Source organism: Acomys minous (genome assembly GCF_964271855.1).
Source record: "Acomys minous genome assembly, chromosome: 1".
Classification (NCBI taxonomy): Eukaryota; Metazoa; Chordata; class Mammalia; order Rodentia; family Muridae; genus Acomys; species Acomys minous.
Genome location: NC_140483.1, coordinates 41932518 through 41950331, shown reverse-complemented (window position 1 = coordinate 41950331; position 17814 = coordinate 41932518). Strand labels below are relative to the sequence as shown.

Sequence of the window (17814 nt, the reverse complement as noted above, 5' to 3'; positions counted from 1 at the left end):
GCTCCATCTCATGGAATGGGTCTTACGTCAAACCAGATGTCGGTTGGTTACTCCTACAAGCTTTGTACCACCATTGTACTAGCAAGGCAGGGTGCCATGGGCGATCAAAGGGTTTGCGGCTTGGAGGGTGTTTACATTTCTCCTTGCGTAGTGTGTAGAGTACTTTCTTGTACCAAAGATACTAGCCCATAGGGATGAAGGTGCTATGTAGGCAGCGGCTTGGCTTCAGTGAGTTGTATGAGTGCTGTCTTCAGCAGCGGGGACTTGATGCCAGATTGTAGAGAGCAACCAGTTTTGGCAACAAGCTGGTTCATTTGGAGGTTGCCTTGGGATGCCTCTGGTCAATGACATAATGAGATGTAACCTAATCCTAGTACTGGAAGCTTCATTTGGTGACAAGAGATGTTCATTCGAGGCTCTTTCTCCCCCATTAGTTGGCAATTTTATTTAGATTGCCTTCATATATGTATATATATGTTTTATGAAGCATCTACTGTATAAGGTTCCTATACTACCCCTCAAGTGTCCCTTAATTTTAGCTGTCTCTTCCCCCTGTTTTCTCCCTCAACCCTCTCTCTCCTCCTCTTTCCCACTTGGTCCTCTCATTCCAGCTCTGCCCCACCCATTATTACTCTTTATTCTATTTTCCTTTCCTAACGATATCTATCTGTATCAGTTAGTACCTTACTCCATATTTAACTTCTGTGGTTCTAATGATTGTAGCTTGGTAATCATTGACTCAACATCTAATATCCATATATAAGCATGATGTTAAGAACTGCAACATCCTCTGGGTAGATGTTTTCTTTGATGAGTATGTTGTGTTCTTTTGTTATTGTTGTTTTTGCTGTTGTTGTTGTTGTGTCCTTTCTTATCTCTTCTGATTAGTTTTGGTTGAAGTCTGTTTGCCAGATATTAAAATGGCTACATCAGCTTTCTTCTTAGGTCCATTTTCTTGGAGTTGTGTTTTCCATCCTTTTACCCTGATGTCTATTCTTAATGTCAAGGTCCGGTTTTGGATACAGCAGAAGGATGTGTCCTATTTTTGCATCCACTGTGTGTCTTTTTTATTAGGGCATTGAGACCACTGATGTTGAGAGATATCAGTGAGCAGGTTTTTTTTTTTTAAGTTTTTCTTTTCGGTTTTTTGAGACAGGTCTCTTTGTATAGCCTTGGCTGTCCTGGACTCGCTTTGTAGACCAGGCTGGCCTCAAACTCACAGCAATTCCACTGCCTCTGCCTCCCAAGTGCTGGGATTAAAAGCATTCACCACCACACCTGGCTTAATTCTTGTTATTCTGCTATTGTAGTGTGTGTGTGTATGTGTGTGTGTGTGTGTGTGTGTGTGTGTGTGTGTGTGTGTGTGTGTATTTCTCCTCTTTTGATTTGCTGGTCTGAGGTTATTTATGTCTTGTGTTTTCTTGGATGTAGTTAATTTCTGTAGGTTTGAGTTTTTCTTCTAGCATCTTCTGTAGGGCTGGATTGATAGAGAGTTGTTACTTTAATTTGGTTTTATTGTGGAATGTCTTATTTTCTTCACCTAATGTGGTTGAAAATTGTTCTGTGTACTATAGTCTGGGCTGGCATCCATGGTCTCTTAGAGTCTTTTTTGGCCCTTCTAGCTTTTAGAGTCTCCCTGGAGAAGTCATGTATTGTAAATGTCTGCCTTTGTAAGTTACTTTGTCTTTTTTTTTCCTTGTAGCTTTTACTATTCTTTCTTTATTATACAGGTTTAATGCTTTGATTATTGTGAGCTGAGGGGACTTTCTTTTCTGATCCAGTGTCTTTAGTGTTGTTTTATGCTTCTTGTACCTTGATAGGCATCTGGTTCTTTAGGTTAGGAAAGTTTTTCTTCTATGATTTTGTTGAAAATATTTTCTGGGCCTTTGGCCTGGGTTTCTTTTCTATTCTCTACTCTTACTCTTCTTAGATTTGGACTTTTCATAGTATCCTAGATTTCCTGGATATTTTATGCCTTAACTTTTGTAGATTTAACATTTTATTTGCTAGGTATCTATTTCTGCATTTGTGTCTTTAATGCCTGAGGTTATCTCTCTCATCTCTGGTATGCTGTTGGTGAGGCTTGCCAATAGAATAGAGGCTTATTGGTGGAGTTCTTAAAATTTTCACTTCCAGATTTCTTTCAGTTTGGGCTTTCTTTATTGATTCCATTTCCACTTTTATATCTTGAACTGTTTTGTTTCTTTCCTCCCACTGTTTGTGTTTTCCTATATCCCCTTAAGGGATTTATTCATTAGATGAGCTACAGGGAGACTGTGTAGATGGATGAGGAAACTGTGATGTACTGAGAACTTTTATGCATAGTCATAAAGTACAAAAAGAATGACACTTCTGTCACTAACTAGCTGCGTTCTCTTAAGTTGCACATGTTGTATTATATGTTCACAGTCCTTTGAAATGTGAGTGACAGTATCATGTGTCTTGGGCTGTTGGGATGCCTGCACATTTATGTTTATTTCTAAAACTTCAGTATCTATGATAGCTGGGTTGTGGCTCAAATGTAAAATGTCCTGCATAGACTCATGTGTTTGAACACTTGGTTCCTACTTGGTGCCTCTGTTTGGGAAGCTTATGGAGCTGTCTAGCCCCTTTTCAGAGTCAAAAGACCTTATTAAGTGACTACATGGCATCACTATTACCATTAGCTGTAATATCTGAGCCCTAAGCTGGGATGAGCTAGGGTTAGAACTCCAGCCCACATGAAGCAGAGCTCAGTTTTCCCCTGAGGATCTGCACTCCAGGGAGGCCAGGCCCTTCCTTTACTGCTTCTCTGTTGCCTGCCTACCCTAGCACCCACAGCAGCCAATACCTCTCCCCATCCATCACCATCATATTCTTTTTTTTAAATATATTTTATTAATTTATTCATATTACATCTCAATTGTTATCCCATCCCTTGTATCCTCCCACTCCTCCCTCTCTCCCCTCCCCTCCCCTACAACTGTGACTGAGGGAGACCTCCTCCCTCTGTATATGCTCATAGGCTATCAAGTCTCTTCTTGGTATCCTGCTATCCTTCCTCTGAGTACCACTAGGCCTCCTCATCCAGGGGACGTGGTCAAATATGAGGCACTAGAGTTCATGTGAAAGTCAGTCCTCACTCTCCACTCAACTGTGAAGAATGTCCTGTCCATTGGCTAGATCTGGGTAGGGGTTCGAAGTTTACTGCATGTATAGTCCTTGGCTGGTGCCATAGTTTGAGCAGGACCCCTGGGCCCAGATTTGCCCATCATAATGTTCTTCTTGTAGGTTTCTAGGACCCTCTGGATCCTTCTATTTCCCCATTCTCCCATGCTTCTCTCACCTAGAGTCTCAACAGGATGTCCTCCCCTCTCACCATCATATTTTTTTTTTGTTTGTTACATCTACTTCACCAAAGATCGTTCAAGACTGCCTGTTTATTCTGAGCTGTAATACTGGGGGAAAGAAGGGCTCCCCTTCGTTTGGAATAATTCATTGCTGCCCTCCCCCCATTCCCTCCCCTCTCCCATGCCCCACTGCCTTCCCCACAAACACACTCAACCGCCAACCAGGCAGTCACTGCAGGCCAGACCAGGCACTTGCTGCAGAAAGGCCAGCAGTCACCACTGGAGCTCTTCCCGCCACCCCAAGCTTCTGCTGCTCATCTGCAAGTTAGCACTGACTACATGGATCACAGTTCACTCCTCCCTGTCCCACTCAGCCACAGTGTCCACCTGAGGGAGTGAGCTGCCGAGCAGTTGGCTGTTGCTGAGGTAGTCATTCCATTCTCCCCAGTCAGGGAGTCAGGCTGGCCTCTGTTGCCGCCTGAGTCTGACTCAGTCTCGGAGCTCTGAGCTCCCACCACCGCTTGGCTCAGCTCCTGAAGCTGCATTCCAGCTATAACTTGATCAAGGCAAACTACATTCACCTGCACCATCTGCCGCTAAAACAGCAGTAACACTTATTGCGGAGAAATCTTTTTCTCCTGCACCTCAAGCTGGACCAAAGGTCTTGTGGCATGGACCTCATTTCTGCACTCCACTCTTCCTTGTCAGAGGATGATGATGTTCCTGAGGGAGATGGAACTCGGGACACTGTGCTTCATCCTTTTCTGCCTTAAGGAGGCAGACCTTTTGACTGAGAGCTGCGCTCTTCTGGTCCCGACATGGAATCACAGTGATGCGAAATGACACATCCAGGAGAAACTTTTGTTTAAATTTGGATCTTTTCTTTCTCTAGTTCACCATTATATTCTTAACAACACAGCACCTCTAGGTGGTACCTGTCATCAAGGGAGGTGTTTGAGGTTTTATGGTCTTACTCGGCTTCTTCCCTCCCTGCTTCCTGAGTGTGAATGTAATGTAATCAACCAGCTTTCATGTCTTCCCCACTGTTGCCACATCTTGCTTGCCATCACGGACACTGGCCTTACAGAACTGTAAGCCAAAATTAGCCATTTCTCACTTAATTTTTTTCTTCTGAGTATTTTATCCCATAAACAGAAAAGGAACTAATACAATCTATAAGGAAACACAGTTTAGGTTCTTATGAAAAAGAGGTGAAAATTTTATTTAGGCTGATTTTTACCATAATTTTTTATAAAATAATTTTATAAAAGAGTCCATCAAGATATTATATAGAAAATACACACTAAGGTAATATATACACTTCATAAAAATAGAATACATCTTGAGAATTGCTTACAGAGTCTGTAACCACCATGTACAGTGTATTGACGCTTGACATGTTAACTTGAGCATATATGATTACAAATAATCAAGAAATCTATTTTATTGCTATGTCTTAAAATTACTTTTATTTGACAGAAAAACCATGGAATGTAAAAGTTATGGAGCTGAATGAATAAATGGTTATATAAAAAATGTCAAAGAACCATGCCATGGGTAATTTTCTAAAGGGACAGCACAAGGTTTAGATGATTTCACAAAACCTCAGGGAATATATATTGAGTATTTAATAAAGGTAAACTTTGTTTAGGATCAAACAAACTTTCTTGTATCTGTAGTATAGTTCAGAAATAGTGGTGTTTTTAACTTTAAATGAAAGCAGATGTATAAGTTTTATATCAATATTTTTAAAATCTTATGTCATAAGCTTTTATCAAAACACATAGTAACTGGAGTTTACCATTCTAAGAATAGCCAAATGCTCAAAAATCTATTTGAATTTTTTTTGTTGTTTTATATCATTTCCAAGAAAGTGATCTTAGCTGCTATGCTACTATACAACATCACTGACATGCCCTGTTAGCTGACCAGAATAATCTTTGGGAAGTAACTGCTCCAGTGTAATAAATAAAGAAAATGACAGCGGACTCTTCTAGCCTTACTACAAGATACATGATCATAGCGGGCTCATACAACTACTTCAGCAGTACCAAGGAACACACACACGCAACAGGGAACAGCACCATTTTCAAGTTGCCCAGATTGCAACTGTTCAAGAGATAGTAAACTGTAGGGGTCCTTGTTTGCCATGATTAAAGCACTTTAAATATGTGGACTAGGTTCTGAAAAATTCCCTAGTACGGATAGGCAGACACAGCTATATAGACTATGAATGTGGTCTGGTACTCAATGGTCCCGTTGGCACTGTAGGATAAAGCGCGAACCTTCATCCGGTAGGTCTCTGCCTCTCGCAGTGGGCGTGTAGTGTACACTACTCCTTTCAGGTTTTCATCCCTTAAGGCAAAAGGAACAGCTGGCTCCTCATCAACCATGAGAAAAGTTGTTCTGGGATGCATCACTCCATCCTGTGTGTATGCAACCAGCCGGATTAAATCTTGATTGGCGGCTATTCCAAATGGGAGGGAGAGAAGCTTATATTCCAAGGCATATGGGCTCAAGGTACATTCCAAGTCATTGGGTGGGCAGTTCTTCAGGCAGAACCTAAGGTTAGAAAAGAGATGCCAACAGTCATAGACCTTGGAACAGGACAAAACATGACACAGGGGATCATGACCCATGGTGACTCTTAGTCATTTGTTTACCTACAAAATGTGGTTCTCCCTATGTCTTACATCACTGGCTCAAACGAGATGCCAGGTGGTGAAGGGACTAACCTGGACTACTTCATGGTGGAGTGCTGGGATTGGATGCGGGCCCCATGCATACTTAGCACACACTTCACCACAGCTCCAGCTCAGTCCCAAGAGCACTGTCCTTAGCAAGGAAAGTCAGTTGTACAAACAAAAGCATCATACATATCTTGGAAATAAGCTCTACCTAGAGAGACGACTATAAGGTAAGCTATGCTATAGTGCTGGCTGAAGGCTAAAACAGGATAGATAGTTATTTGATTTATTTTTCTCAGGATACTTAAAGGTCGCTTAGGACTTTGCAGGGGATGACTTCCTTTCTAATCTTTCTTTCATATTATTTTACATTAAAAACTAATTTCCCCTTTCATAGCCCAATCATAATGACATTTAAACTACTTTTTTTCTAGAGATCTAGAGGGAAAACTCTCACAAAGGACTATTTTATGAAGATATATTTTTTAGTCAAATCATTTTTTAGATACTTTATAAGTCTCTCTATTTTTTTAATCATCTGTTTCCTTTTTCAATTACTATGAGATTAAACAGAAGCAGGTTTATGGTGGGTTCTGGGCAGCACACACTCGACTATGCTACATTAACTTGAGGTATTACTAAAAGGAAAATGAAATGTGAGTTTCAGTGAACATTTGGTAATGAGCAAAGACATTCCAAGATGAACATTAACACTTGTTCTCAAGCATACAGTTACCTTGGTACCTGGACAGTGTGGGGAAAAAGTAGAACCATTTATCTAGAAGCAAGTAGAGAGTCAGCTTCAAGAAATATAAGCAAGACATCACCAGTGGGCAGACTATTGACTCATTCTTGTTTCTCTCCCTCTCTTGATGCATGATGAATCACCATAGCAACAGAAAAGGTACTTCTTAGATCAGCCTACCTGCTGACAGTTTTAACCAGCTTGAGACAGCACAAATGGAAATGGGGGAGTTTTCAAGGAAAGAAAGTCAGGCTCTGAACCCCATAGACCACTTGCTGCTGTGAGAGAGCCCTGGAGGCTGCACTGTGCCTCCATGCTGGGACGCCTCATCCAGGAAGGGTCGGCAGTCACAAGTGATGGTTTGGTTTGCAGTGGCAGTTGTGTGCGTAATGAGTTCATCTCTTGTCAATTCATAGAAGAAGGAACACACAGTCAGCCTGTGTCCTCTCGGGGCTACTGACTTCCCAAGAGCTAAACGTGACCGTCAACAAGCTTATGTTGGTCAAAGAAGAGAGGGTTTCTGAGAAGCGTGTCTGGGATAATAAGGTGAAACCTACCCCAAAATAGGATCCCGTTGGTAGTTGGGTGGACAGGGCGTGTCAATGCACTGATAACTTCCTCTCATGTTGAAACACATGCGATTCAGTCCACAGCGCACATTCTGCTCCAGGCACTCATCCACATCTAGGGACCACATGAGGAATGCAAGGCATCGTTAGTTGGAGTCAATAAGGACCATTGTCATGGTCATTGCTACACTGGTGCTTGACTGGAATACAGAGGGAGTCCTCCTACCTTCATCCTCTAGTGAGCTTATTTGTCATACCCAAGCTTTAGCCACAAAATGGGGAACACGATTCCCAGTCTGTGTATTTCCCTGATTGCTCTGATTGGCCAATTTCTTTTGATATGTGTTAAAAGTCAAAAGGAAAAAAAAAAGATAAAAGCTGTAAAAGTAAAAGGGCACCTTTTAAGAGCAGTGACGTGTCTCTTTCATTTGAAAAGCAGAACATATGTGAGGTTGCCAAGCAAGTATTTTAAATGAACACTGACCAAGCTAAAAATTCAGGGGTACTTGTGAATATTTTGCAAAATGAAGAATCTTTTTGTGGTATGAGCAATTCTTGTGCTGCAAGTTCAAATAGTAAGGATGGAATGATGGTAGTAAAAATGAAAGGACTCATGCTGTAAACTCACAGGACACCATGAGGTGAGTCAGATCAATTGACAAAGAGAAAACCCTACAGTCAAACAAATGGTCCCTGAACCACAGTTTGAGTTTGATCAAGCTGAGCAGAATTGAACTGTTCTGACAGCAGAGCATACCCCCTAGGAGTGTGTCATGGGGAGGTGTCTCAGAGCAGTGGCAAAAACAGGGCAAAATTATGCAAGTAAAAGACATTGTATTCTGTGCTTGCCTCACAGAGTTATTAAATGGAAACATTGATGTAATAAGATATTTTTTTTAAAAAAGTAACAGAACTGAAGGAAACTTTCAAGTTTGCTGAAAATGTTTTTGTGCCATAATTTTTAATTCTGAATTCGTAATTGAGTGCCAGATGAAGATAGAAATACACACACACACACACACACACACACACACACACACACACACGGGGGGGGGGGTGGCAAGCCAAGACTGAGAGACTCTGATTTCTGAATGAGTGCTCACAGAATTCAACAAATATTTTGAGGTATTTCTGAGATCTTAAAGTTATTATTTCATTCCATCTTCTCACTCTGGTGACCTGAACCTGCCAGGTGGTCCATGAGGATTTCCACCAGGAGGAAGGCAACAAGCTCTTTGGGGAGTCACTTTCTACCCCCCCCCATCTCCCACATTAGTCTGCCTGAGCAGGTCACGATGTGGAGGTCTTCTTTAGCAACCTCCATATACTTTCCAGAGAAAGGCTGCATAAATCCTAGAGCAACAAGTTGAATGTACCACAGAACAATATTACATACTGATGGACATAAGGCTCTTGTAAAAAAAAATCATGACTACAAACCCATGGAGCAAGCAATTTAAATTTTGATTTCGGTTTGAACAAAAATGGCTTTCTTCCTGCTTTGACAATGGTCATCTTTCCTTTAAGAAAGGGACTTAAATCTGAAGTTACAAACTTTTGATGAGACTATATTTAGTCCAGGTGCATCCTAAATGGAGACAGGACTCACACCTCTCCCGAGCATTTAAACAGAGGTTCTAGGCTTACCGGCTCACCAGAGAGCATGTGAGGGCGGGCTAAGGTTGTCAGTCCTTGTCAGCTGCCTGTCCATGGGATGTATATTTTTCCCACCAAGGCAACTGAGAAGTTCCTCTTGTACAGAAGGCATGACAACCAAACGGCTCTAAATAGCTTTCCCATGATGCAGTCTCTGAAAGCCAAATGAAGGGCTGTGGCAGAATTGGTGCTCACTCGCCTACTTGTGTAACTGTCCCTTCACCTCACTATAGCAGCTAAGTGCATAACGACAACCACACTGGGCTTGAGTTAAAGCTGCGAAGTGCTTTTGTGAACTCTTAAATAACCTGGAGCAGTGTCACAGAGAGAAAAGAAAGAAAATGGGAGGGAGGGAGGGAGGAATGGGAACATACAAGGGATGGGATAACAATTGAGCTGTAGTATGAATAAATTAATAAAATATATTTTAAAAAGAGAGAGGCAATTCCAAGAGGCACCGTATTAGCCATATACAGCCAACAACCAAGTTTGAATTATTTATTGCTTGCATTTTTTTCTATTGAAATTGGTACTTTAGATTTCATTACTAGCATATTGTTTTCTAAGCAGTTATTTACAATTTAATAATAGTATTCATAAAGTAAAACAAAAAAAATGGTGTCTAGCTGGGTGGTGGTGATGCATGCCTTTAATCCTAGCTCTTGGGAGGCAAAGTGAAACACATTGTTTTGTAGACTAAAATTAATAAAAATATAAAAGATTCATTGAATTATTTCCTGAACTTAAGAATTATTCATATTTTTTCACATCTTCCATATACATTCAGTCTAAACAACCAAAAGTTAATATCACTTAATAAGCATTTGTATTTTGCGAAGGTCTTGGATGCTTCAAGCAAATGTGAGACGTGTCTAGTGGTCTATGTTAAGAAAAAGAGTCCATGATAGTGTATGCTTTCCATAAGGAATCTTTGTAAGCACTATGCTATGAGGAGGGTGACTCTCCATTATCTGTGGTCTGTCCTTCTATTCCCTGTTCTTAAAAAAGAAAGGCAAAACAGAAACAATATGAAAAAGGGCAAACAAAACTAGAGAAGTAAAGCTGGGCTTGGTGGCACACTCCTTAATGAGAACTGGTCTTAAAGGAAAATCAGTAATACTCTCGTCTTCTATAACGGGCCAAGCGATGATGTCTAGCTTTTAATAAACATTGTTAGAATAGTATAGGAAAAGTTGGAGTGGAGGCAATTATATAATTATCCTTGCTACAAAAAAAAAAAAGAATGACAAAATGAGCTGGAAAGACTTTTATATCAACAGCATTAGAAAATATGGTGGATTTAAACAATTCCTTCTGGAAATTTAAAAAATAGTTCAGGATAAATATACTCGGGACAGCTGTACTATAGAAAGTATAAGTAACCTGGGCTCTTGATCAACATGCACCTGTCTTTAATAATGTTGAAGACAGAACTTTCAAATGCAGTATCACTAGAATATAACTTTTCTTTTAAAAAGTACATTATTTTATTAATATTTTTCAAACAAAGCATTATTTGCCATGTATGAAAGTCTATTTGAGTTTTCTTTTCTTTTTAAAAAAGATTTTTATTTATTTCTTTTATGTGTGAGTGCTCTATCTGCATGTGTATCTGCATGCCAGAAAGGGCACTAGATCTCATTATAGTTGGTTGTGAGCCACCATGTGGTAGCTGGGAATTGAACTCAGGACCTCTGGAGGAGCAGACAGTGCTCTTATCTCCTGAGACATCTCTCCAGCCCCTGAGTTTTCCTTTTTAAATATTTGTGGTGTGTGAAATCAGGCTGAGCCTCTTACAGTTTCTTCTCATTGCTTCTCAGTCAAATCTTGATTGGTCACACTTTTGTATTTCATTTAAAATTTTATAGCCCAATGACTTCCTCTTATGACAGGACTCTCTGTCTTTGTTCCCTATGATACTGTCCATTGTAATTTCCCAGCTCTTACCAACACGGCCATCAGCAGTGTATGAAGCTTTTAAAAAAATACCTGGATGAAAAACAGCCTCTGGCTCCTTGTAAATGCTCCAAACATTTTTTAAAGCTATAAAGAGACTCTAAGCTATTCTTTAGAGTAAAGAATTCTTTAAAAGACAGAAATGTTTTCTCTCATGTCTTTTTAAAACCACAAAAATATGTAACCCATTTAAAATGCAGACACTTCTATGACACCTGTTTCTGATTTGTTCACAGTATTTTCCACTCTGTAGCACAAATGAAAACTGAAAAATGTTTTGAGCTAAACGAAGGCAATTAAAAAAAAAACACTGACAGGATTTAGAAAAGAAGAAAAATCTCTCTAATGAGTGCATCATATAACCCTTAACTTTGCTTAAGGGACTTTGTGGTTTAGTTGATAATTCTAAATGCTTTGGTATTTGCCCTGCATCCTTCTGAGACCGCTGGAGGAAGGGTAGCTGTAGATTTAGGCATTGGTTCTCTTGTTCTTCTCTCTCTCTCTCTCTCTCTCTCTCTCTCTCTCTCTCTCTCTCTCTCTCTCCAAATGCAGCCCTGGCTGGCATTAAACTCATAGTGATCTGCCTGCCTTTGTCTACAGAGTACTGGGCTGGAAAACCATTTGCCACCAAACCTAGTGACATTGGCATTCTTTTAGGAAGATGTCTGGGCGGAGTTAGTTCTAGAGTATGGAGAGTTGCACTTCCACCCCCTGCTCAGGAGTGCACTGCCCGCAGTGTCCACAGAACCTTAGGAAAGATAAAAAGCCATCGGAGAATATACAGTCTGAGGCAGTGTTACCTTTGGTCTTGACTATGCTAGGACCCTGGAGGTCCACACAGTCACCTTGAGTAGTAGTTTCATTTATATACACGAGTGTACATTGTATCTATATTGCTGAATCAAGTTATTGATGTAGGGTATGTTCTTAATAATGTTCAGTGATTGGTAGATGAGGGCAAAGGCTCTACTGAGTTCCAGCTTCTCCAGTACCAACAATAGAAGTGGGGTCCTTCAGACAGTGAGAAGAGTAGAGTACGGAAGGGACTAGCGCTTGGTACTTCAAGTAAAGCCACCCTCCCTGCTGGTCTTGGTTTCCAGGACACATCTCCTATAAATTACTATCCTAGCAGGTCTTTTGTGAAGTTGGAAAAGGGAAAATTCAATCTCAATTTTATGGCTACTGATAAAATGCTCTTTTTAATATTTCATTGGTATACTTTTCAAAGGGATTTAGTTTGTATATAACTGAAAAGAGTGCAATTCAGAGGCATACATTGTGCTTAGATTTTATTCATGAAATTGAGGGAAGCTCTCAAGGAGATTAATAGGCTACTTCTTTTCATGTAAGTATATTTTGCAATATAATATGACAAGAAAGTGCTAGTCTCTTTTCATGTATTTCATACAAAACAAGGAAATCTGGTGGTTGGTAGTATTTTTTTTCCTTTTTATTTTCACTATACTTTGCCCTCAAATTCACTATAGTATCTATAAGTTAATATTTTGATTTGTTTGCATTTGTCTGCTCTTTTCTTTTCTTTTGGTTTTTTTGAAACAGGGTTTTTTGTGTGTGTGTGTGTAACCTTGGCTGTCCTGAAACTCACTCTGTAGACCAGTTGGCCTTGAACAGCGATCTGCCTACCTCTACCTCCGCAAGTGATAAGATTAAAAGCATGTACCACCACACCTGGTAGCATCTGTCTGCTCTTAAGGGGAGGGCCTAGCTGGGCGTGGTAGCTCATGCCTTTAATCCCAGCACTCAGGATGCAGAGGCAGGCAGATCGCTGTGAGTTCCAGGCCAGCCTGGTCTACAAAGCAAGTGCAGGACAGCCAAGGCTAACACAGAGAGACCCTGTCTGGAAAACCCAAAACCAAACCAAACCAAACCAAAACAACCCCCCCCCCCAAATAAATAAAAGGAGGAAGGCCTAACAAGCCTTATGTCTTCATTACTCCCCTCTGGCAGAACCAGTAGATGAGTGTGAGTCTTCCTTTTATAAAGCCCAAGAATGAAGAGATTATCTCCATTTCTCCACTCATCACCCTAGAGATAAATCTAATGACAAAATGCAGAGAAGTCCCCCACAGTGTAGCCAGTGCACTAATCCCTCTTCTCATTTTTCCATTCCACACTAGCCAAATGCTGAGAAAGCTCTTTGAAAAGATGCGTTCCCTTTGCGTTTAAAAGATCTCTAATGGTTCTGGGTGAACTCACTCATTATGATAATTTCTAGGTCAATCCATTTGTCCACAAATTTCAGGAATTCCTCGTTTTTAATAGCTGAGTAATACTCCATAGTGTAAGTGTACCATAGTTTCTTAGTCCATTCTTCTACTGAGGGACATTTAGGCTGTTTCCATGTTCTGGCTATTGTGTATAAAGCAGCTATGAACATGGTTGAGCATATGTCCCTGTTGTGTGTTAGGGCATTTTCTGGGTATATTCCAACAGAAGCAAAAAGAGACAAACGGTATATACTCACTTATATCAAAACACTAGTCCAAGGGATACGTCCCATGAAAAACCTTACTTACCAAGAAAGTGGGTCAGAGGAGAGGACATCCTATTGAGTCTTTAGGCGAGAGTAGCATGGAAGAATGGGGAAATAATAGGACCCACAGGGTCCTGGAAACCTACAAGAAGAACTTTATGACAGGCAGATCTGGGTCCTGGGGTCCTCCTCAAACTAAGGCACCAGCCAAGGAGAAATAGGCAGTAAACTTCGAACCCCTACCAAGACCTAGCCGACGAACATGATATTCTCCACTGTTGAGTGGAGAGTGAGATCTGATTCTCACGTGAACTCTGGTGCCCCTTTTCTGACCATGTCCCCTGGATGGGGAGGCCTGGTGGCACTCAGAAGAAGGATAGCAAGTTACCAAGAAGAGACTCGATAATCTTAGAGCATACATAGGGGGAAGAAGTCTCCCTCAATCACAGACATAGGGGAGGGGAGAAGGGGGGAAGTGGGAGGGAGGGAGGAATGGGAGGAAACAGGGGAAGGGCTAACAATCAAGATGTAATATGAATAAATTAATTAAAAAAAAACAAACACACACACACACACACACACACACACACACACACAAAGATCTCTAATGGGAACTGAGTGAATTATTCCTCAAGGAAGACCATACCAAGTGTGTGCCCTGATTGTTTTCCTTGACTGAGCCTCCTCTCTCTTGCTTTTCCTACTTTCAAGGGTATTGTTTGACCAACATTCCTAATGTTGTGACGCTTTAGTGTAGTTCCTTATGTTGTTGTAACCCCATAAAATTATTTTGTTTCTATATCATAACTGTAATTTTGCCACTGTTATGAATTGTAATGTCAATATCTGATATACAAAGTACCTGGTATGCAGCCCCTAAAGGCCTACAATCCATAGGCTGAGGACCAGTGGTTTAGACACACATCTGACCAGTGAGTATAGAAGAGGAGAAGCAGCTAGGGGAATGATTATTTACCAAACATTCTCATGCTTTCCACCATTGTTTTTAAAGTCAAGCTGGAACAACAGATGTTCCGGCATCTTCTCACCTTGGCATGTTTTCCCATTGAGCATGAGTCGGTAGCCTGGTGGGCAGACACACTGGTAACTCCCGATGGTATTTTTACACTCATGTTGGCAAGTACCTCTGTTTTGACATTCATCAATATCTGTTCAGAAAGAAAGCAGAGTGTATAATCATCCCAAATGCCAGCAGGATCTGTGACAGGGCCATCTATTAAAGAGGCCAAGACAGAGAAACATTTCCTGCTGATTTCACATTCATGCTCTTAAAAGCACTTAGAGCTATTATACATCAAAGTCTGTCTTTAGTGATATAAATGTTAAGTATATTAGACATTCACTATATTACATTATAATGTATGAACATTTCTTTATCGTCTTACATGTACATGTATATGCTGAAGCCTCAACTTCATCAATTTTTTTCTGTATTGCTTAATTACATTACAATGACAGAGATGACAGATTGGTGTAAGATCCTAAGCCACCAAGAACTTATCTTGTCCTAGAATGGTAAAATTTACTTAGATGTTTCTTTTGATATTAAATAGAAAAAGAAGTATCCATTTAAAAAGTATTATTTCATTATTCTGTGTGCATAAAAGTGTTTTGCCTACATGGATGTCTATGTACCATGTCTGTGCACTACATGTGGTGGCAAGAAGAGGACATCAGGTCCCCTGGGACATGAGTTATAAACTGTTGTGAGCTGCCTTGTGGGTTCTGGGAATGAAACCCTGGCCCTTTGGAAGAGCAGCGAGCACTTGTAAGCGCTGAGCCATCTCTCCAATCCACCATTTTTATTTTATGTGAGCCTTAGATCTCTCTCTCTCTGCATCTTCTCCCTACAACATCTATAGACAGCTTTCTCATACACAGATATTTTCAAGTGGAAATGTCTCCATATTTGTGGGAAATATTTCCTAATCTCTTTATATAATGGCAAACTACTGACAAATACATGTCTATAACTGTGCTAAGTTGGGTAGCCCATTCAATGTCTCAAGACCTCAGTCAATTCTGCCAAGAGGGAGCATGGGGACCATTTATTGTGCTTCATGGGTTTGTTGGAAGGTACGTACATTGTAATAAGTGGTGAAACTATAAACCTCAAGGGGTTGGGTGTCATTTATGTGAAAAAGAATCACACACACTTAAAAGTACAGTGAGAGCAGATGATAATTCAAACTCAATATTTGCTTTGTGTTCCAACTGTGATTTGCCTGGATCAGCTTTCTCATGGCCCCAGAGCACACACTAATCAATGGAACGTTGAAGAATATGGCAGGCAGTGGGACCAGGAGCCAAAATGGCAGGAATAAAGCAAAGACAAAGTGAGGTCTGGGAGATGACTCAGAGCAAGTGGATCTGTTCTTGCGTGATTTGTTCATGGTGAGAACATAATTGTAATAATTCAAAATATGTCAATGATAAACACTCAGCAAATGTTCACTTTCTATGTTTATGCATCATTTTAGTTAACCAAAGTACTCATTTAATAATTTGTGTGGGTTATTTGGACATTTCTCTTTAAATATTTGCTTTAATCTAAAACAACAACAGAAACTCAAATGATTTTAAACTTGAAGTTGTTAACATAGAGCTTTACAACATGAATTTAAAAATAGCAAAGTGTGATTTCTGCTTTCAGGAATGAAGCAAAGTTCATTATTTCTGTTAAGCCTTGGGACCAACTCTTTAAAAATTAAAAATTGCCCAAATCTCACAAGATTCCACAATGTCAATTTAATCCTTTTGTAACTTGTCTGTCCCAGATGCTTAATTAAAGGCAGTCGGTGTTTGTTGTCAGTTTCTTTTGTTAGATGATTTCAAAGCTGTCTGCAACTTCAGTGTGAATATCTTTATTAGCTACAATAAAATATTCACCATATTTTACCAAATAGCTAAGGCTCCTTACTGCCGGCCCAATTAATGGGAAGATCCATAAGTAAATGAGTTATAAAAGCTTACTTTAGATTTTACATGATTGATACCCACTTTAAAATAGTTTTGAACAATGCATGCCTATCAAAGGAAGATAATTTTGATGTACCACAGCATTGGTGTAATAGAACCATCAGGAAAAACTTCACTAGCCTCTAGTATGATGGAGCTGTGGCTATAGGCACCTTCAGGTGTGAGAGTACAGGGATCAGATGACGATTGGTGTAAGGGTGTTGTTTAGTTCACTTCTGGCATGGGCATGAGCAACAGTTTTGAAGCAAGACAATAAAAGTAGAGTAGAAATAATGAGTTCATCCAAAATAGAGACAAAAGTGGGATGATGGAAGGCTATAAAGCACCATCAATAAGAAAAACTGTTCAGAAGAAACTTAAAGACAACCTGTTACTCAATAAATAGTGAAAGGTTTGGGAGCAGAGTCCGATCAAAACTGTAGGCATGGAAAGCTGCTAAACACTCAGAATAATGTGCGATGCAGAGAATTAGTGACCGAGTGGTGTGCGTCCACATTGGCCAAATGTAGGGCACTGCTAATAAACGCATTAAAGTTTGAAGCATAAGCCATTGACAGTGTCCACAGTTCTGGAAAGCTCATCATAAAACAAAGTTAACATATCCATAATGATACATTTTAGCTACACCAGGATAATTAGAGAGAAAAACACTGGGAAAATACAAATGTAACAATAAAATTTCAGAGGCTTTGGAGGATACAGCTAAGCCTAGGCAATATGAGAATCTGGGTCCACCTAAAGTTGACCAAGGAAACATGTCAGAAAAGATCATGGGATGGCGAAGAGTAGAAAAAGAAATGAATCAAGTCAGAAGGTGAAGAAAACCTTAAAACACTAAAAAGGTTGTAACAGGATGTGTATGTCACTAAGGATAAGCAACACGTAGAGCACTGTAAGAGATGGTCTAATGGTCTTTCAAGAGAGCCGTAAGGGTGAATGATCTGGTCTAATGGTCTTTGAATTTTAGTAGAAGATCTTTCTTCCTTTCTTCCTTTCCTGGTTGCTGTCTTTTGCCATCTAACAAAATAGTGGGACTAGTTGCGGGCCTGCTAATTCCTCTTGATGCCTATTTCATGGACATGCAAACTGTAGGTACATGCCAAAAAGCCGAGTTAAACATATGGCGGATGGTGATGTTTACAACTTAGCTGAAAATAAGGTCTGGGTTCTTCAGGAGGATGGTTACAGTTACACTGTGTAAAATTCAGTTGCTGGCTTGTGAGTTGAGATAAAGACACCGAGCACACATATTTTGAGGCAATGGGACCTAATTTTGCTCTGGATCACATTATCTCCCCATTCTTAAACATACAAAATAACCGGCTGAGAAATTCCACGGCAAGACTAAGGACAACAGCCAATAGGATGTGACGAAATC

At 40.2% G+C, this 17814-nt stretch overlaps 1 protein-coding gene across 3 annotated transcripts in view; it reads right to left on the bottom strand.

Annotated features, from left to right (window-relative positions):
- Window positions 1–4139: 4139 nt before the first annotated feature.
- Window positions 4140–17814, bottom strand: part of HMCN1 (hemicentin 1) — a 494329-nt gene continuing 480654 nt past the window's right edge. The window contains exons 105-107 of one of the 3 annotated variants that reach the window (XM_084782014.1): window positions 14486–14605; window positions 7319–7445; window positions 4140–5891 (exon numbers count right to left, since the gene is read on the bottom strand). In XM_084782014.1, coding sequence (XP_084638140.1) covers window positions 5525–5891; window positions 7319–7445; window positions 14486–14605 — 614 coding nt within the window. In that variant the 3' untranslated portion in view covers window positions 4140–5524. The remainder of the gene's footprint in view (window positions 5892–7318; window positions 7446–14485; window positions 14606–17814) is intronic. The other 2 variants (XM_084782016.1, XM_084782015.1) reach the window with 2 other exon arrangements.